The sequence below is a fragment of the Spodoptera frugiperda genome, chromosome 28 (genome assembly GCF_023101765.2).
Source record: "Spodoptera frugiperda isolate SF20-4 chromosome 28, AGI-APGP_CSIRO_Sfru_2.0, whole genome shotgun sequence".
Classification (NCBI taxonomy): domain Eukaryota; kingdom Metazoa; phylum Arthropoda; class Insecta; order Lepidoptera; family Noctuidae; genus Spodoptera; species Spodoptera frugiperda.
This window is the reverse complement of record NC_064239.1, coordinates 11,532,408-11,553,541: the sequence shown is the minus strand read 5'-3', so window position 1 is coordinate 11,553,541 and position 21,134 is coordinate 11,532,408. Positions and strand designations below refer to the sequence as shown.

General features: G+C 34.3%; 3 protein-coding genes across 32 annotated transcripts in view; 1 reads left to right on the top strand and 2 right to left on the bottom strand.

Annotated features, from left to right (window-relative positions):
- Nucleotides 1-1,519: 1,519 nt before the first annotated feature.
- Nucleotides 1,520-9,400, bottom strand: LOC118265312 (protein cornichon). Its single transcript, XM_035578122.2, has 4 exons — nt 9,204-9,400; nt 9,014-9,126; nt 7,369-7,512; nt 1,520-1,690 (listed from the first exon to the last, which is right to left on the bottom strand). Exons 1-4 carry the CDS (start codon nt 9,351-9,353, stop codon nt 1,663-1,665), a joined length of 435 nt encoding a protein of 144 aa, XP_035434015.1. The 5' UTR covers nt 9,354-9,400; the 3' UTR covers nt 1,520-1,662.
- Nucleotides 9,401-9,641: 241 nt separating this feature from the next.
- The window catches only part of LOC118265497 (endoplasmic reticulum lectin 1), a 132,124-nt gene continuing 120,631 nt past the window's right edge, over nt 9,642-21,134 (top strand). Inside the window, exons 1-9 of one of the 5 annotated variants that reach the window (XM_035578396.2) lie at nt 9,753-10,036; nt 10,262-10,499; nt 10,603-10,641; nt 10,969-11,133; nt 11,767-12,059; nt 12,852-12,905; nt 13,812-13,970; nt 14,463-14,625; nt 14,985-15,359. In XM_035578396.2, coding sequence (XP_035434289.2) covers nt 9,878-10,036; nt 10,262-10,499; nt 10,603-10,641; nt 10,969-11,133; nt 11,767-12,059; nt 12,852-12,905; nt 13,812-13,970; nt 14,463-14,625; nt 14,985-15,316 — 1,602 coding nt within the window. In that variant the 5' untranslated portion in view covers nt 9,753-9,877 and the 3' untranslated portion in view covers nt 15,317-15,359. Of the gene's footprint in view, nt 10,037-10,261; nt 10,500-10,602; nt 10,642-10,968; nt 11,134-11,766; nt 12,060-12,851; nt 12,906-13,811; nt 13,971-14,462; nt 14,626-14,984; nt 15,360-21,134 lie in introns of those variants that run through there. The other 4 variants (XM_050705809.1, XM_035578398.2, XM_035578397.2 and 1 more) reach the window with 4 other exon arrangements.
- LOC118265585 (CUGBP Elav-like family member 1) overlaps nt 16,895-21,134 on the bottom strand; it is a 405,267-nt gene continuing 401,027 nt past the window's right edge. For all 26 annotated transcript variants that reach the window (XM_050705784.1, XM_050705791.1, XM_050705796.1 and 23 more), the window contains one exon: nt 16,895-21,052. In XM_050705784.1, the coding sequence (XP_050561741.1) occupies nt 20,781-21,052 (272 nt within the window). In that variant the 3' untranslated portion in view covers nt 16,895-20,780. The remainder of the gene's footprint in view (nt 21,053-21,134) is intronic.

Genomic DNA, 21,134 nt, shown 5'->3' with positions numbered 1-21,134 from the left:
AAACTAAAATCCGTTGCTTACGAAGCGGACCTGTGGACCTTTATACCGCCCAGGGTCCCTATGTCAGTCCCATCGTAGCCTAATAAGTGTATAAATCTACCAGATATTAATGAATTAAAGCCATAAAATTAAACAACATTCTAGTACTATCAGTAATGGCCGTCATATGAAGAACATTAAAATAAAAAGGTGCTAATAAACATGCACTTATATTTTCAATCTAGTCACCTATTTACCTATTGTAATAGAGAAGTTATTAGGTACCTAGGTATATCATACTTATTGTCTATCAGTCCACTTACTATATGCATGTTATTCCGTTGGCTAGATGCGTCCGATCCTGCACATGCTATCAAAGTACATTGACCTCGTTATGAATACCTAATGTAAAAGTGATAAATCACACAACATAATTATTCATTACTTAGTTCATAAAGAATGAGGTTTTATTGTACCTATTTATTAACATATTGTTTTGTCTTAGGTAGCTGATAGGTTACATGGTTTGCGTAGCGTGTAGCGTCTACCGTGTAACGTGTTGCAAGTGTAGTGTACTTAGTACAATAATTTGTTAATCACACTAATATTGTAAACGTGAAAGTTTGTTTGTTTCAATGTTTGCCCGTCAAACACGCTGAAACTACTGTACAGATCTCTACCTATTTACTACATATCTCCAATTGAGTTCTCAAGTGACCACGTTAGTGACGAAACTGTTACCTATGTTATCTACCTCTTTACAAATGAAGTTTTGTCGAATATAAACTGTTATCTTAACTGGTAAATAGGACATCAATCAATTATATACTTATAACTAGATATGAATTTTCCGATAGAAAATGTACCTACCTATACCTAATTTAATCTTGGAGTGCCTACTTGTCTAAATGTACTATGTTTGCATAAGTAAACATAAGTATTACACATATATGTGCATAAATTCGTAGGTAGTTCTTTTCATTTTGACGTCTTACGAGTTTTTGCTATGACTAAGTTCACAGGAGCTGTCCAGGTTTTGTTAATAAAAATATCTATAGGGCAAGACGACTCAGGTAACCAGGTATTATTAATAAGACGATATTGATGATAATATCTCATCAAATGTGTATGTAGGGTAATTATTTTCTCTCTCCGGACGTTACACAAGTTACATGGCGTAAGAGTAGGTAGGTGTTCGGCCCAACGAGTAATCTAAGTACCACGACCATGAAGAAGAAAGTACAAAGAGATGTCATAGGTAAGTGAATGTGCCACAATAAACGGCCTTGATTAATGATATAAGTACACTTTTTGTGTAGATAACGTACGTTATAAGGGTTTAGAAAGTTGCACTTTAAAATGTGGACAATTTGCAACTTTTTTGTAGTATTGGACCGTTAGATAGAAAATAGAGAGAGATCACATCAGGCGTGGCGTTTATAAAACATCACGCGCTCCCCATAAAGTAACACGCATTATGTTAAAAGGAAAGTTATGAAATCTCCTCCATAATTAGGAAAGCAAAGAAATAAAACCTCAATTTACATTAGTTTTACTTTAATTATCAAAATACTGCGAAGTCTCAACTATACAACATTCCTTGTTCATCGGACACACGATATAGCCGCGGGCTAACAATAAATTAATTATGACTTATTGGAACGAAACACCAGGAGCGACGCTTCATGCCGCTATCAGCACAACGATCATTCTGAAACAAGAGATAAATTAAGTTAAGGAGTTAATCGAAATTGGACTTTATCTGTGCTATTTATAATTGATTATTTATTTACAATGAATAAGCAATTTGAATGCGTACTTTTCAGGCATCGGGTCATTCGTTATTTAGAAGTTTTGAATTATTTGAATAACATGTCATTGCATTTAGGCAATTTGGGAGGCCATGTAGATTGTTTGGAACGTAAATATTTTTTTTAAAACGTTGCCCCAAACTTAGATTTTCTCCTGTGTCATAGGTGTATTTACAAACATACAAGTTCACAAACACAGAACACCCAGACCCGACTAAAAAATTTGTGGCCGACACAAATAGTGTAGGTAATCCGTGCGGGAATCGAACCCGTTATACGTTTCGCGGCAGCCGGTCGCCCAGCCACCGCACCAACCGTGCAGAAATTTTAACCTTACGGCCGCCTACGTCAGGCAAGAGCCATAAGTTTGTCAAAGAAACCGCTCTCTGTCCGCATTGACATTGATATCCGAGTTTGTTTTTTACTTTTTTTGCTGCAGTTTTTGTTAAACTTTTTCCATATAGGAAGAGTAGTGCGCGACGAATTAAACGATCGCAAAATTGCCATTGCCTTCGTTTCTTGTATCATTATAATATTGGAACGTATCTATCCTGCTGTGCTATCATTTACTATTTTATGAATTTCGTATACAGTAGAAGCTCTTTATTCGCGGGGTATGCGTTCCGTAAATATGCCGCGAATACAGAAATCGTGAATATGGAATGGTAATTTGTATGGGGTTATAGGGGATACGTTCCTAGATGACGAAATCAGAAAGCAAATAGTAGATAAAAAAAAGTTTAATTGAACTTTCTGATTATACAGATTGCCTGATGATAATATTATTATCATCAGGTTTAGGTCACACTAGGTTTAGGCAGAAGTCACAATCTAGACGTAGTTGTAATAAGGTCTATATTATTTTTTTATCCTTCTACTGACGCGTTGACAAAGGATAGCGAATGTATTTTATTAGGTTATGCACCGATATTTCGATTCGATCCGCGAATAGAGAATCTTGCAAGACAATAGAGTCATCCTCTTGCATACTTAACAGTAATATTATCAATCTGGTGCACCAAAACATCCAAGGTTTCATGAGTAAAGAATTAGAAATAGAATTATTTTTAAACTGTAATAATGTTGATATTTTGTGCATTACTGAGCATTGGCTGAAATCCCATCAGCTAATGTTCAACTTTGGTAATCATCAGATTGGTAGCTCGTTCAGCAGAGAAAACGCTATACATGGTGGTTCACTAATTTTAATAAACAACAATCTTAAATTCAAAGAACGCAAGGATATAGTTAGTTACTCTGTTGAACGTACTGTTGAAATAGCCTGTGTGGAATTAGAGCGGTTTATTGTTTTAAGTGTGTATAGACCACCTACTGGCTTGTATGACTGTTTTGAAACAGTATTAGATGAAGTGTTAAATAAACTCAGTAGTTCAAATAAATTCATTATTACTTGTGGCGATTTTAATATAAATTTGTTAGAAAATTCTAGCTTAAGTACTAGAATTGTAAGTTTATTTGCTTCGTTTAACCTAACGAACCTGTTTCTGGAGCCCACTAGGATAACTCCTACTAGTGCTACTTGTCTAGATAATATTTATACTGATATTGTACCGACTAATAAACAAATTATATCATTGCTTGATTCAGATCATTGTGGACAATTAATTTCAATAGAAAATAAAGTAAATAAAGTGTCGAAACCACATATTATTGTTAATCCAAAGACTGAAAGACGCATTGAAACATTCAAATCTAAACTCTCTGACAAATTACCTTTATTATTAAGGAATAAAAATACAAATAACTTGTGTGATGATTTTTTAAATATTTACCATACCGAGTTTAAATCTACCTTCACACCTAAAACCATACCAGCTCATGGCAATGCGCCTTTCAATCAATGGGCAACTACTGGCATCTATAAAAGTAGGAAACGCCTATATGAGCTTTATAACGAGAGGATATTTATAAACACTATTGAATTTAATGAATATGTAAAGAAGTATTCTAAATTGTTTAAAAAAGTCTGCTCTATTGCTAAATCACTATATTTGAGCTCTAAAATAAAAAACAGTTCCAATGTAATTAAAGCGACCTGGAGTATTATTAATGGTGAAGCAGGAAGATCTAAAAGGAGAAGTAGTGAATATAATCTGGTAATTGATAATAATGTAATTAAATCAGATGCTGAAGTTGCAGCCGCATTTGAAAACTTCTTTTCGGACATTCCTGTTTCCACTACCAGGTCCTTGAATTCATCACCCACTGTCGCAGAATCTTTACTAAAAGAAAATGTTGTAGCTTGCCATTCAAGTTTCAATTTTGAACACATAGATTATACAGATATAATTAAAACGTTCCATACTTTGAATAAGAAAAAGACTGCTGACCTTTGGGGTAATTCTGTGTACATTACCAGTTCTGTAATAACTATTGTGGCACCTGTATTAGCTTTAATTTTTAATAACTGTATTGATCGTGGTGTGTTTCCTGATCTCATGAAGAATAGTAAAATAACTCCGTTATTTAAATCGGGTAGTACTTCCGACCCCACTAACTTTAGACCTATTTCAGTACTACCTACATTCAGTAAAATTTTTGAAAAAATTATTCTAAATCAGATGCAAAGATTTTTTAATAGAAATAAATTATTGCATGGTAACCAGTTTGGATTTACAAGGGGTCGTTCAACAACTGATGCCGGTGTTGAACTTCTTAATCACATATATGACGCGTGGGAGGACTCAGGGGACGCATTGGGTGTTTTTTGTGACTTATCCAAGGCGTTCGATTGTGTCCTTCATGAAACACTGATCAGGAAGCTATCCCATTATGGAATGCGGGGCAGCTCTCTGGACCTACTTATCTCTTACTTGAGTAATAGAATTCAGAGAGTTGAGATTAACGGGAAAATTTCTGCCGGGTCTGTTGTTAGGATGGGTGTTCCGCAGGGGTCAATTCTCGGTCCGTTTTTGTTTCTTATTTATATTAATGACTTACCTTACCTTGTAAAGGATAACCATGGGATAGTACTGTTTGCTGATGATACCTCTTTATTATTTAAACTCAAACGTGGACAATTAGTCAGTGATCATGTAAATAGTGCTCTCTCAAAAATAGTACGCTGGTTTAGTGCCAATAACTTGCTACTTAATGAATCAAAAACTAAATGCATTAAATTCACAACACCAAATGTTAGGCATGTCAAAACCAGCGTGCTAATCAAGGGCGGGGAGTTGGACCCTGTAGATTCAGCTATCTTTTTAGGTATAACCCTAGACGCTAAGCTACAGTGGGCCCCACATATAGATAAGTTGTCGAAAAGGCTCAGCTCAGCAGCATATGCCGTTAAAAAAATTAGAAATTTAACTGATGTAAATACAGCGCGTCTAGTATACTTTAGTTATTTCCATAGTATCATGTCATATGGTATTCTCCTGTGGGGGAATGCTGCTGACATTCAGTCTGTCTTTGTGCTGCAGAAGCGAGCCATTCGATCAATTTATAATCTTAGTCCGAGGCATTCTCTCAGGGAACTATTTAAAGAAATTAATATAATGACTGTTGCCTCTCAATATATCTATGAAAATATAGTGTATGCTCATAAAAACATAAAATTATTTAAAAAGTACAGTGATATACACAATATTAACACTAGAAATAAAAATAAATATGTTGTTCCTACTACTAGACTTAAGAAAATAAGCGGTTCGTTTAGATGTCAATGTATACGCTTTTACAATAAAATTCCCAGCCATATTCAAAGTTTAAACCTAAGTAAATTTAAAAATGTTATTAAAGAAAAACTATGTAGTAAAGCTTTTTATAAAATAAAAGACTACTTGGAGGATAGTCAGGCTTGGGAATGAACTGCTATAATGTCCACACAGGTCTTGCTGACATGTTTGTAACATATAGTTACATTTTTTATACAATTTGACATGAACATAATTTGACATTGTTTTATTTTTATTTTTTTTTCCTTTTATATTTTTATAATTCCTTTTAAAATTGTTAGTTTGAGGACCGTGTGAGACTTTTGCTAGTCATTTTATTTTTAGTAAATTATATTCTGACAGTTTGAGCATTTGTGTGGCCTACCCAAATGTTCTTTTGGTTGGTGTTGTTCGTCGGATCATTCAGCAACAGCTGTCAGCTGAGCTGATTGTAAACTGACACATGCGTGCTGCCATTTGAACAGGTCCGCTCAAACTGCTGTGGTTCTTTCCTCAAAAGACCACTACAGAATCATCTTGCACGGTTCTCCGACATCTTTAATTGATTTTGTCTGGACTTTAAAAGAGACTACGACCTCTGAGTTTGTTTCGGCATTTCTTCTCAGAGTAGTCGGATAGGAAATGCCGGCCTCATCTAGTTATTTAAGAGATTGACGTGTAAAAGTGTTATTTTATAACCTATTTGCAAAATAAATATCATTTATCATTTATCATTTATTTATCAATAAAGAAATTTTAGACCGCGAATATAGGAATTGGATCGCATTTTTTCAATCCGCGAATAGTGAAAACGCGAATGAAGGAAGCGCGAATAAGGAGCTTCTACTGTATACGTTTTTATGTTCGAACTAGCATAACTGGCGAACTCCGATTCGCCACTAATGATTCTTCCCGTTTTCCTGCTTTTATCTTGAATTTTTCCTAAAATTTTTTTTCACAAACCTCACGGAGCCCGAGACCTTTCCAACGAATGCAAACCGTGGAAATCGGTTCATGCGTTCTGGAGTTATAGCATCAGGAAGGAAAACCAGACCTATTTTTATACTATGTTCGAATTTATTCTTGTGTTCGATTTTGAAACCAAGAAACTGAGATACTGACCGTTCAGTTAAATTGACCTTGGTAACAATTATTTTGACCTTCAAGATTTGGGTAATTGGTCGATAATTGCCGCACACATTTGTTTATTAGAACAGTTATTGAGGTTTAATCAAGAGCAAAGATGGAGCACAGGGTTGAGCAGTGCAAGAGGGACGGACATATATATATAATCGACCATTCTGACACAATTGTAATAGCAGACTAAGGCCCCAGGACTAGACATTCGATTTAAAAGATTTCAACCATATTTAAGATTACTTGCCGTTTTATTATGATTATAAACACCTAGGTATTATTGAAATATTATTTATTTTATTGTACGTAGGTATGTTATTTAGAGAATCATATTCTTATTAGGTACAATTGTTTCTTTGTTCTTATCAACTGTTTATTTATTTATTTTTAATGACAATAAAATAGTTACTTTTGTGTTTATTATGTTTAAAATGCTTAATTGGACACAGACTGCTAGATATAATGTGGACACATTTATAGAGAAAGGTGATTTTAAGAGATTATTATCCATTCTTAAGTCTTGGTGTGCCAGAATGCAGATCCACACTAGTCACAATGTGTTTTCTACTGTTGTCTCATATAAACGAGAGGTTAAGACTAAGTGCTCTTACTGTGGGTGTCGTAAGAACTGAGTAACTAATACTAATTTGGCGGAAACTAGACAGACATGGATTGGATTGTTGATGTTGTTAACCCGAAAACTAGGTATGAAAAAGCTATGCTTTACATTACAAAATTAAGAAATAATAACAAATAGTTCTTACCCATATAAATACAAGAAGAAGGATAACAAATAAAATGCAAGTTTGATCCAGCCTTCCCTCTGGCAGACTGTTAGGACATCAGCATTCATGATGCTAGTCGGGTCGTAGAGACCTGGCCCCGACATAACGGGCCTTGTGTAGTATCTGAAATTTGAATGGGTTATTAGTGAACAAGTGGAATATTTCTTATTCGTTTCAATAAGTTAAATATCAGACATAAATAAGACAAAAATAACTTTCAAATATTTCAATACTATTTAATTTTAAAACACTCAAAAATATATGCTGCTTATGGCATACAACAAATAGTTTATATAATGACAGTTTTTATTTTGAGGGGGAATATCATCCAGTGCCTTTTCCCGCCTTGGGTGAGGCAAGAAGGAGTGTCTCTGATTAAAAACCACCACATTTCTACTCCTCGCCCCAGTAAACCCAATAGGTAGTCTGTAGCTTCAGAGGGAGCAAGATATTTAAGTACAAGATAAAATTGAGAAACAAAACATCAGCTTTTGGGTGACTAAGTTAAAAAAAGACTGAAACACAGACTATTTAACTATTCCCAAAATGAATATTTCAGTCAAAGAATGCTCAATATTTTGACACATTTGTAACATAAAGCAGATAAATCCAGAAATTATCTTATCAAATGATTGACAAACATTACATTGTAGATTGTTGTTATGAGATACTAAGATTTTTTATGGCTTGATTGTGTATCTCTGTCTAAATGGTTACTAGGGATCTGCTAAAACTATTTAAAAGCACCTATTTTACCAAATTGAGAACAGTACTTCTGGAGATTACTGTGCGCAATCACAAAGAGATGTCGTAACTGAATTTCCCTTCAACATAATGCATGATACCATATGGAGAGTGTGAGATGTTATAAACCACACCCCTTTCTATTTTCCATATAGTCTCATACTAGAAAAATGTTGCCATTTGTCCAGATTTTAATGTGCCTCTTTCTGAGCACTTATAACTTGTCTACACCTATTTTACTTATAATATCATTGGGTAGGACTGATTTGTTTTGACAAAACAAATTGGCAGTGCACAATCAAATTATATATACAACATGTATACCTATAGTACAGTATAGATTAAAGTGGGAGGTGTAAAGTTCAATGCAAATTAAGATAGCATATAAAATATTATTACAATGACAAAGCATTCTTGCATTAGTCATTATTGCTTAAATAGGTTAATTAACTTGTAAATTCTAGAATCTATTATAGTAATGATTACTTTTGAATTAAACATTTGTATGTGACCACCTTCAGAGTCTATTAGTTTTAATTGTTTTCCTTAAACATAGTTATAATGAGGATATAAACAGTTTAATATCATATTCAACCTTTTTTTAAGGACACATGAACCTTAGGATTAACTTAATACCCCCATTAACTAACTATAAACATCCAGTATTAATATAAACGATATATATCGAAGGTATTTAGTTTGATATGTTGTATAAGTACTTTAAAATCAGGTAAAAGTTATTCTGAACACGCAGCTAGTACTTTATTTGTATTCTGTGCAAATAACACTCAAGGTGGCACTTTATTGTATTCTAAAGACCTTGTCCTTACACTGTCCTCAGATTATCATAACATAACCTAAGACGATAAAATATATTTACCTGTGCAGATGATACAAGATCAATGGAATGTTTATGAGCAGTGAAAACCATTCTCCAGACAATAAAAACAGCACGTTTATTAATAAATGCAGCAAGTACTCCGGTAATACCAGCTGAAACAGAAATATAGGTTAGTTACTCAAATGAACTTCGATGAACTTTGGTTGCACCCACAGGTATAAATACGTACCGGGTTAAGACTGTTGCATTGATCTATAGGGTTTTTATAGTCAGTTTTTAATTCGTCAAACGCAATAACATGGAATATTGAGAAGAATATTAAGAATGCGTCGACTATTAACGCTATAATGTAAGAAAAGGCTGGAAAGCTGAACGCCATTTTCACAAAATTTAACCAAGTAGTTTGACAGAAGTCACAACAGACAATCAATGACAAGATTTATCATAGACACTGCGATTTTTTTTTCAAAAGGGAAACTAGTCTTTGGATAAAGTCTAAAAACTTTGTAACTTTGAATTTTGTAATTTTGATAATCAAAGAAAAAATGCAAAGATTCGTATTATTCAATAAATATATAAAGGTGTTTGTTGCACCTAATCAAAATACAAATAAAACATTTAATACGTAAAATTCTAAAATTCTTCATCAAAAAATATTTTCGAACGCGACTGTAAGTTTAGCTAATGACAGCTCTCCAACTCACATCAGTCACTTGAAAAAATACCCGACCAAATTGGATATAACATTGAATCATATTGTGACCTCCTAAAAAAGCTGTTCTATAATCTAGTCGTATAATAATTTGTTTGCAAATGCTGGAGCAAGAAGTAATTAGTAAAAATAGTGATTATTTATAAGTTTTAATTAGAATTTAATTTATTATGAGAATATAGACTCTAACAATGCGGTGTGTTTTGGTGCTTTGTTTGTGTGTAGTGAAATTAGTATCGAGTATAGAACATGATTTCAAGGGATTTGACGATACCATATTATTTGGAATCAACTGGCCGGGAAACCAGGATATCCAACACCTAGTCGATGGGGAAGTGAATAAACTAGAGGTAAGCTAATGGTAAAATTAGTTATAAGAGTTGGCCACGTATTAATGATTGTTTCTGTAAGCTTAATTTTAGTGATTCTCTAAACAGTTTTCAGTTCAATAAGTTGATCAGGAATATCAAATTATATTATATAGGAAAGTAAAAATTACCTATCTTGTATCCTATTCTTAGTTTGTAATTATTAACCATTTATCACTCTAACAAGAACATTTTATTTCCAATTAGCTACCGAAAAAAGAAATCTTGAAAGTGACAACAGCAAATAAGGAAAGCTATGAGTGCCGGATACCAGAGCTACGTGCCAAAGAGTCAACTAGTATCGAAGAATATGACGGACCATCACCCTTGACTCTTCTCAAGCCACTGTTCTCTCAAAAAATATGCTCATACAGGCTTGAGAGTTACTGGAGCTACGAAGTGTGCCACGGACGATATATTCGACAATACCACGAAGAAAGAGATGGTAAAACACATTTTTAATTTGTTTTTTTTTCTAAATGGAATACTGGTCTTATAAGAATTATTATAACATTTGTTTCTTTTTCTCTATGGTAAAATTAAATTAGTGAAAAAAGATCTGCATTCAAGCAACACCTTTATCAAAGGTAATTTTTTGATTCATTGATGTGTATCTATGTATTGTATTTATATTATTATGAACTTAATTTAAAAAGTAAAATTGTAACTGTGGGTAACATACAATTTCTGAATATTATTTAGCGTTAATAGTGTTTCTATGTCAAATATTCTTATATGAATCTCTGTATCCATATTATAATTAGAGTTAGAAGTAATTGTATATTTAAAAAATTAGACTACCTATCTTACTGTTGGGATTATTGTCTAGTCTAAATCAATATATTTTAATGTAATGCATGTTCATATTAAAATTTCGATATAATACTACAGCAAAAATTTTAATGGTTTTCCAGGTAAACAAGTAAAGACTCAGGAATATTTTCTTGGTCATTGGAGTACTGAGAAACATGCCAAGCTCGAGGCTGAAGTTAAGGCTGCCAAGGAAAAGAAGGAGCCCTACAGGATAACCACAGTTGATGGTGCAAAGTTGGCATCTGTGGAAATGGTGTTAGATGATGGTGAGGTTCTAAACTGGAGAATGTTAAGTTTTTACACATGTGTGTACATTGGCAACTTGATGTAATGAATTGATCTGTATACTTATTTTTTACAATAAAAGCCGTTATACAAGCTAAAGTTTTGATGACTGATTTCTCATACAAAATTGCCGTTGTACTGCTCATAGTACAATGTCTCATATATTTTATTTTTTAATACTTATTAAGTAGTAGGTTATCACTTAATAATGTTTTAAAGCTATTTAAATATGTATAAGAATGTGTAGGTATTTTTTTTATTTACGTAATATTAACATTCTCCATTACTTTATCAGTACATTGGCAACATGTATTTTCATTGTAGTTATTTCTTTACGGTATAAGCCGGTATATGAGCAGACGGTTCACCTGATAGTAAGCAATCACTACCACCCATGGACATCTAAACATTTTAGTAGGCGTTACATGAGTGTAGTCAGGCAGTCTTTTGTATCTTAGGATTACTATATTGTGCTTAAACACTCATGCAATGAAATACAACGTCAAGCGGTTACTTGTTGTTACTCAAGCATTCATTTATTATGTGCTTTTTATTACTAGTTAAGTCATTAAAATTCCTGTAATAACATCAATTATTTTCTATTCCATTTCCAGGCACTGTATGTGACTTAAGTGGCAAACCTCGTCTGACAAGAGTCCTATATGTATGCTATACTTACGGCAAACATGAAGTCTACTCATTCAAGGAAACTTCGACTTGCGAGTATGAGATCATCATTCTATCTCCCTTACTCTGTGAACATCCACAATTTAGGCCGAATGAGCTAAGGGAGAACATTATAGACTGTCTACCTGTCGGTGACGCTCCGAAGAAACCAAGGAGTCTTTTGCAAATGGAGGTTGAAAGTCGAAGATTCCATCACCAGACTGTACGCATGTTGAACACAGTAAGTTTCTGCATTCATTGAGTAAGAGGCGGTTCATATTTGACGGAACATGCGTCGCGAATCATCGGTCGCGTAACAACAGAACAGACAAATGTATAGAAAAACAATTGATATGGTATATGACCGTTCACAACCGATGATACGTCAGTACGATCGATGATACGTTCGACGTATTTTACGTCATGTATGAACCAACCCTTAGTTTGTAAGTATTTTTTTTTTGTTAGACAGGCAGGTAATGTTTGAATTTAGAATGATAGATGTAGTTCTTAATTTAATGTTTTGAATTAAGTACTGATCATGCTTTGTTTATGATTTTGTATTTATTTATTTTTTGTTTTATAAGGCCATTGAAGTTATTGGAGTTTTGTGATTAAATTAATGTCTTTTTGTGATGGTCTTATATTTCAATGAGTGTGTTATTGCAATGATTTGAGTATGCTTTATCACGTAAAGTCCTATTAGACATGGCCTCCTAGATCTAGCATTTTCAGAGTGTGTACATTGCATTTACGCATTTTTAGCACATTTATTTTGTAGCATGGACATAGCCAGGAAACATGAGAATCATTATACTATAATTTCTAAACTATTAAAACAAAAAAATCTAGTTGAAACGGCTGAAGAGAGTAAATACCGCGGATAGTGTATGACTTTTGTCATAGAAATATAATAGGGGCGAAAATGAATCGACAAATTTTTCTTGAATATTGTTACGTAAAAAAAATCTTGGCTACGTCCATAGTAGTGTAGTATTTAGAGGCTTATTTAACATATTTTGGCGTTATTCAGGATAACGATCCTAAGGATGTACTAGCTGTGTTGAAAGTTGAGAAAATTGATAAGGTAATTATATTTATTTTTTCTTTTTGTTAATCGCACCATCTTGTGTTTATGTGTTTGTCCATTTTCAGAATAGGTGAGTATGGTTTTAGAAGTAATTAGTTTCGTTTGCTTTAGTAATTTAGTTATTTTATTAGATTTATTGATGCACTTTAGTGGATAAGTATAGTATAGGCGCTCTCTGTAATAAAAATGTATTCGAAAATCAGAGCACCGAACGCGCTCTCTTTCATTCTCAATTTCTTTCATGAGCTTTCACGTACAGAATTTGCCGAAAACTTTGTGAAAGATAATTTAATTGGCGGATTAGTCAAAACTGTTATAAATTAACTAGTCTACTACGTACTACTACTACTTAAAGGGCGAGTTAAGTTTGTGAGAAATGCCAGAATCCCCAGGTTTAGCAGGCGGCTTGGGGGCGCAGTTGGGTCGTTGTTATTGATAATGCTGCTCGTCTCTCGGTGCCTGATGTAGGTTTAGGATCTGGTACAATAAAATAAGTGACGTACATATGTCGTACTTCGTACGGCTAACTGTTCGAAAAGGTAACTCAACTAGTTTCAAGTTACACCGGGGTCCGTAGTCATTAGCTCAGTCAATTAACATCAGCGACACTCGCCGAGACTGCTGCTCATGACTATGTGCTATGGCCCCTGATTTGGCTTGCTCTGCCAGCCAAAGTACTGCACTGAACAGTTATACGACATACATATTTAGACAATAAATGTCTCACGATATTTATAATACAAAAATAAAACGATTACAAAAATTAAGCTTTGGGCTACTCAAAATATGATACATCAAATACAGCACACGTGCTTAAGCTTATTGGGGGCATACATTGGCATAGAACTACCTTAATCTATGCCAACCAACCACCATTGTTCTTAATAACTCCTATACTTGCAGGATGGTGAAACGCATCTCAAATTTGAGCTGCATCCATTGAATGAAGATGAGGATTTGGTTGAGGATAGCAAGCCGCTGTTGTCTGATAAACCGGCGCCTGTCATAACTGATGACTCGCCTGTACGAGCGTTCTTGAATGGGGAGAATTGTCTCAATGGTGTAAGTTTGTTTTTAATATTGCTTTACTGATTTTTTTAAGGGTATAATTATTATGACTAGTGGTCGCCTAGTGGTCGAAATTCAACCATATACGATTTAATTTACAATACCACTTAACATACTTTCAAGTTATTTAACTCAAACTCAAACAAACTCTTTTATAAAACTCTTTTCATATGCAGGATGCTACCATCGATAGTACCTATAATTAAATTTCACATTTTTTATTATTATGTCGATTTTCAGAAGCACCGATTAAGTGCCGGCTTATCATAAAATAGAGTGTGTTTTCGGTTTTTTAAATTCTCATACACCTGAGTCTGAAATTGTTATAGGACATTAGGTTTGCTCTTCACCTGCTATTGTATTTTATAACTAACTGAGAAAATTTTGTTGTAAAATTACTGATCTACATCTTTTTCCACCACTTCGGAGGATAAAACAGCATGTAGTTCTTTTTCAAGGAATTGAACACACTACTACTGATTCCAGGGTACAGGATGGTGGAAGTACGAGTTCTGTTACGGCAAGCACGTGGTCCAGTACCACGTGGACCGCACGGGTGAGAAGACCACACTCTTGCTAGGCAAGTTCGATGAGAAGGCCCATCTTGATTGGATCAAGGAGAACAAGGGAAAGGCGCCTAAACCTGTTGGTATGTATAAACTTTAGTGTAGTTGTAATAAAGACGAATTTTGCTTGTTTTAGATTACCGTTTTTACTTTTTCGGGAGTGGTTTGGGTCAACACGGCCTAAATTGATAATGAGATTGTTCTGAAAGTCTAAACGTTAATGTCGTTTAGAAAGTAATGTCATTTTTCTTAATTTTTATGGCTACTACTTTTTTGTCAGTGGCTTCGCTCGCGGTTTCGTGGGATTAAAAGTTGTATGTGTTATTCCCACCTGTTACATCTCGATCCCTTCAGCCATTTTGACGTGATTGAGTAATAAACATACACACAAACTTTCGCATTTATTAGTAAGATTGGCTTATGAATTTTCTTTTTTTTTCAGAATACCGCACATCAGTGTCCCACTTCTACTCAAACGGGGATATCTGCGACAAAACGGGCAAACCTAGACAGACTGAAGTTAAGCTAAAATGTCTAGAAAACTCCTCGAGTCCAGCTCAAGTGTCCCTCTACCTATTGGAACCTAGAACATGCCACTACATTCTAGGCGTAGAGTCCCCCCTCATATGTGATATACTACCTTTAGCCGACAACACAGGTCTCATCAAATCTGTCAAGACGGTCCTAGAAAGCCCAGAGGCCACACAAGAAAAAAAAGAAGATGAAATCAAGTCTTTTAAGGAGAAAACTACTGAAAAGTATGGCAACGATTGATGTTGTGATTGTGATAAGTGATAAATAAATAGTTTATTTATTATTTTAAGTGTTTTGTTTTTGAATTTTAACTAATCTTATTTAAAATATTCAAATCAATTTATATACTACAAAGATTTTGGATTGAGCATGTATCGCTAAATCTAAATGAAATCTAGTTTTGAACTCTTCTAAAATGATAATCTTTATTTAAGGGGGAAAACATCTCATGATTTCTCCCACTTTGGGCGGGGCGAGAAGGAGTTACAAACTCTTACTGACTAAAAACCACCCCGTTCTTTCTCCTGCTTTTCAAGGCCGAGCCTCGGTAAACCGGAGGTAATATAGGCTAAGATCCATTTGTACAGTGTGATACAACTTTTCTTACGTTCACATGTTGTTATGAGTTCAGTATAGTAGGGGTGAACCATTAATCATAGGTATATTGACACTCGAAGTCTATCTAACCTGACATTGCTCGTACAGCAGTCAAACTTGCGAAAAAATTGAGACCATGCGACAATCCAGATGTTTGAGATTTTAAAAGTGGTTCCATCTAACATAAAATACGTCTTGCCGGGTATCTCCGCTGTCTGGAGTAAGGTGGTTGGAAACTTCGGTTATTTTTTAGCTTTCTTTTAGTTTTAATATAGAAAGGAGTTGTTTTTTGAAAATTAATATAGGCTTAAACTGTAATTGTAACGTATCGTAGCAATAAGTAATAAGTATATACGTAGAAAATAATTTATAGCATAAGTAGCGTAGTTTTGTCTTTTATCGTAGCATAGGTACCGCTTTGTAGCATAACGCTGTAGTAGCATAGTGCTTCGTCGTAGCAAAGGGCTCAGTCGTGTGTAGCACACGTAGCATAGGTCTATCCTAGCATAGTGCTACGTCGTAGCATAGGGTTCAGTCGTAGCATAGGGCTCAGTCGTAGCAGAGGGCTCAATCGTAGCATAGGGCTAAGTTGTAGCATAGGGCTCAGTCGTAGTATAGGGCTCAATCGTAACATAGGTTTTCGTCGTAGTTTAGCGTATTGTCGTAAATTCGCAACATAAGGCTTAGTAGCATAGTACTACGTCGTAGCAAAGGGTTCAGTGGTGGCTCGTGACGTAGAATTTTATTTTAGTATAGCGTTTTGTTGTACCAAATGTAGAATAAGTAGCGAAGGGCTCAGTTGTGTGTAGCACACGTAGCATAAGTCTGTCCTAGCAAAGTGCTACGTCGTAGCATGGGGCTCAGTCGTCGCATAGACCTCAGTCGTAGCATAGGGCTCACTTGTAGCATAGTGCTACGTTGTAGCATAGGGCTCAATAGTAACATAGATTTTTATACTAGTACAGCGCTCAGTTGGAGCACAGAGGTGTATCGTAGCATACTGCTCAGTCATTACAAATTTTTATCGCCCTTAGTCGTACCGTAAGGTTTTGTAGTAGCATAGAGCTCAGTGATAGCGTAGGATTGTCTTGTAGTATAGAACTCAGTCGTAGCATAAATTTATTGTAGCAGGCTAAGCTCTATGTAACATAAGGTTTTATCGTAGTATAGGGCTCTGTCGCAAACTAGGTTGTAGTAGGATAAAAAAATTAAACACATTAGTTTTAACTTGACATTTATTTACATTCATATCAACAAAACGGGTGTTTGTATAAAACAGTTCTTTTATAATTTTCCATACCAATTTTATATCTAGTGTGGTGCCGCGAGAATGTAAAAATAATTTTTATTTTCTTGCTTCAATTTTAGATAGTATGCTGTTTTAAATACCGTGACTCGATATAAACTATCAAGCTTATCTTTGCCTTATAAAGAATACAATTAAAAAAAAAAACAATAGATTGCATAATGCACCCAGACTCCATGTTGTTATAGAATCAATAGTCAACATTCAAAAAATCTATTCCAATTTTCGAATTTTGAATCGAAGATTACATAAAATATTAATTTTTGAATATACTTGGGTATATTCGAAAAGTCTAATAAAGTCGGCTAAGCTCACATTTAAGATTGTTTTTCTTATTAGAAATTAATGTAAGTAGATACAGAAGTAAGTAGGTGTAAGAATCTGGGCATAAATAATTAATTCACAGATTTCCATAGTACATGAGACGCATCAATGATAATTTCAATCCTCCACATTTTTTTTACAAAAACATACGTCACAAAAAATGACTTCTAGTTTTTTTTTATAAAATTTGCGAGGACTTACGCGTCGGATGGTCTCAGCAAGAAATTCATCAAACAAATCATTGTTCTTTGACATAACCAGGTTTTTTACATAGCTACTAGTTTTATAGGTAAATAAATTTGTTAAGCATCAGGCGACATTTATAATAAAATGCTTAGAAAAACGTTGAGCTTGAAAATAAGCTTATGGCATTTGATCGGTAACATTACAGGCTCTTGGCGACAGTGATCGTCAAGATGTATCGATATTCGAACCAACCGCAGATTACGAATCGATGCTCTTTTGAGTCTACCAAGTTTCCTCAAGGGTTGAAAGGTGGCATCCAAATTGTATGTGGGTTGGTCCGAATCTCGATAGAAGCAAGCTGTCGGTAACTCAAGGGTCACCATCGATACTCATAATTATCTCAAATAAAGATGCCTTTAAAGTTAACGCATTTTCCAATCATTTGGTGGTATAAAACTTAGGCAATAGCAACAATAAGGTTCCCCGTCAAACACCTAGAAAATTGTAGGTAAAAAATTCTATTCACAATATTTTTGACGTCTATCTAGATCACACGTTGGGGGCTCGCTTGTATTATTCGTGGGAATGCAGACTGCGAAAGCAATGCGTTTACTTAAACGTATTTACTTACTATTTACACGATCCAAAGGTCTCAACACAGAAGAGTCTCGAAAAAATAAGTAGCAACTACACCGCAGTCCCACCAATAATACAGACGCACCTTTAGGAGACTAAACGAGTGTTCGTGTCGAGGATCGTAGCTCCATTTACTCTATATATTCCCAATGTCCACTTTTAACAATACGTACATGCCTTTATAATAATTTATTTACCTTAACAACAAGAAAATAACATTTGCAAGACGAAGAAAATAGATGTTTACAGTGTCGTACTACTGAACTTACTAAAGGAATCACAAGACAAAAATTGTATCGCTGTAACATCTAAGAAGGAAACTTATTCAGTCTAGGTATTGTCTTTCATTAGACATCAAAAACGTTGACTAAATTAAACTAAATAATATAGACCCATCTTGATAAACTTTTTGTATAATAATAATTAATAATACTCAACTAAATTTAATTAAGTTATAATGTTGATGCTCTCTCTACATCAGTTCTTTTAGAAAATTATAATGATTAGTGATGCGCAAAGTAAGTAAATAAGTAATTGAGAACCGTACAACCTGCGTGACGGCAGCGGTTCGTTCCGGGTCGAATAAATAAACGGATATATCTTTCCTCGCATTGTCTCTCACGTCTTGCTAACTTCGTCTTGATGCAAGACTGACTTTGTACATCACTAATTACATCTAAAGAAATCCACATTAATAGATTTTATGATTGGTCGTAGCTCTTTTTTTGAAACAAACGCATTGGCACAAGTTATTAACAAAAATAATTAAATCGATCGACAAATAAACTTAATTATTTTCATAAACGAATAGAAATTAAAAATAAATATTCAGTGTTCCCCCAGTGATAAATTAATTCCCTTATTTCTCACCTATTGAGCGTTTTTATAACAATAAAAATGGTCGTAATCAAGTAATAAACATAATTAATACTTAATTTAATAGCTAATTTAATAATAGAAGGTAAACATTTTATATTTGCGGGCAGTGTCACGGGTGAATATTGTAAGTAGCGTGTTCGGTTGAAGTCACAGTTTTGCGTAAAACAAACAGTAAGTAGTAATTTAATAAGTATACTTAACTTAAGATTGATTTCTTGGAATATGTAATTTTGACGTGGGGTCAAAATGTTACGGCGCACAATATAATGCTTATGGCGTTTTCCACTTTAAAACTTAACTTTTTGTGTACATTTGCAATAGGTGTTTGTGTTATAACGATGGAATATTTCCCCGTGACAAACAGCCCGTAAACATTACAAAAATATGAAACAATCAAAATGTGCCGGTGACTATTAGGTAAATAGTGACGAACAGTATTCAATAGAAACATATTTTAAGAAGTAGAATGAAATACCAAAAACTTACATACGAAAATATTTCTATAATTAAATACTTATTACGCTAACAAAAATTTTTGACTAAAGGGCCAGTGTTCGATATGTTAAAGAATGTTAGTTAAATAGTTGTTGACTGTGTTAAAGTATTACATTTAATTACACAAAACAAGCACAATAGTAGGTTAAGTAAAGCCCGAAAGATATTTCAAATATTCCAGAATGTTATTCATGAAAGTTATTCGTAATTCTGTAACCGTCCGTTCGACACACAATTCATTATTCGAACATCGTGCGAAGTAACGGTAAAGTTGCTTAGAGTTACCTATTCGCGTCAATTTTGATCTTACCTAGAGAATAGTAAACTTATATTTATAATTTTCCTTGTGTTCGTTGCTCATAAAGTGATAGTTTAAACTTAATAATAATACATTATGTATTTGAAGTATACATCCGATTGATAAATTGGTTAATGAATAGAAAAAAATGGACGAATTTCTGAAATATTTGAAGTATCTTCTTGCCAGGCAGTTAGATTACGGACGGGGCATGGATGGGATCCACGCACGTCCATGTTAAGTACACTATTTGACAACAAGTAATGTAAATAATAAATACACTGATCACTTTGAGATCACTTCGTTAATCTAAACACTTAAAATTTTAAACGAAAAAAAAGTTGACTGCAAAACTGACAATGGCCACAATAATTAGGTTATAGGTAATATTTTACAATTAACTATCAAGTTGGTAACATAAAATAAAAGAAAATAAAATAACTGTAACAATAATAAAAATTATTATAATAATAAGTAATTGTTCTAATGAACTTAACGGTGTATAAGCGAATACTAATCGGTACTCGGTACCTCGATACCGACCGAGACTTTGGATAATGAAAATTACATTTTTGTGTATGAGTAAACAATTTCCTCGCCAGTTACATTATGATTGTGTACACATTATGGTAATCATTCAAAATCACCAGCTCTTTGGCGCTTGCGAAATGTATCGATCCTTTAACTTATGCTTAATGTGACTAAAACTTAAATGTTAAGAAAATAATAATTATAATAATATAATAAACAATTTGGGGAATACTTTGGAAACGATAAATCCTTTGACACAAACCTTAACGTTATTCTTATTTAGTTAACAACTGTGCACGTGGACTCGACCGTTGCGAACGTACCTTACCAAACAAGTCAGTTCAAGTGCACCGGATACATCACAACAAACGTTCGGAATCTTACAACCTCTTTGCAAAAGTTTGTTTTACTCTTTTTTTTTGTAAATTCACTAGGAACGAGTTCTGGAATATTTAATACGGTCTCGATAGTTCTTTAGAACGTTTCAACTGAACTTTGAGTCTCTTTGTACCTATTTGGAAACCGTTCATGGCCTGTATGGCAGCCTGCGCGGACGCCGCGTTGTCGTACGAGACAAAACCGAAGCACTTTGACAGGTTCGTCTGTTTGTCTATGAACACTTTAGCCGATATCACGTGGCCGAACGGCAGGAAGGTGGACGCCAGGTCCGTGTCGGTGAACTCCTGAGGCAGGTGGTATATGAACAGGTTCCCGCCTTCAGGACCTGCCGAACAAAGTTCAGATACAAGTTTAGTTACAACAGCGCTGAAAACATTGAAAAGTTAATTAGTAGGACGTAATACGAG

Excerpts from the sequence above, each read along its gene's own strand:
- LOC118265312 (XM_035578122.2), bottom strand. The coding sequence starts at position 9,353 with ATGGCGTTCAGCTTTCCAGCCTTTTCTTACATTATAGCGTTAATAGTC. Across the intron at positions 7,513-9,013 it reads ATCTTGTATCATCTGCACAG|ATACTACACAAGGCCCGTTA; the intron begins GTAAATATATTT and ends TTCAAATTTCAG. Across the intron at positions 1,691-7,368 it reads TTCTTCTTGTATTTATATGG|AATGATCGTTGTGCTGATAG; the intron begins GTAAGAACTATT and ends CTCTTGTTTCAG.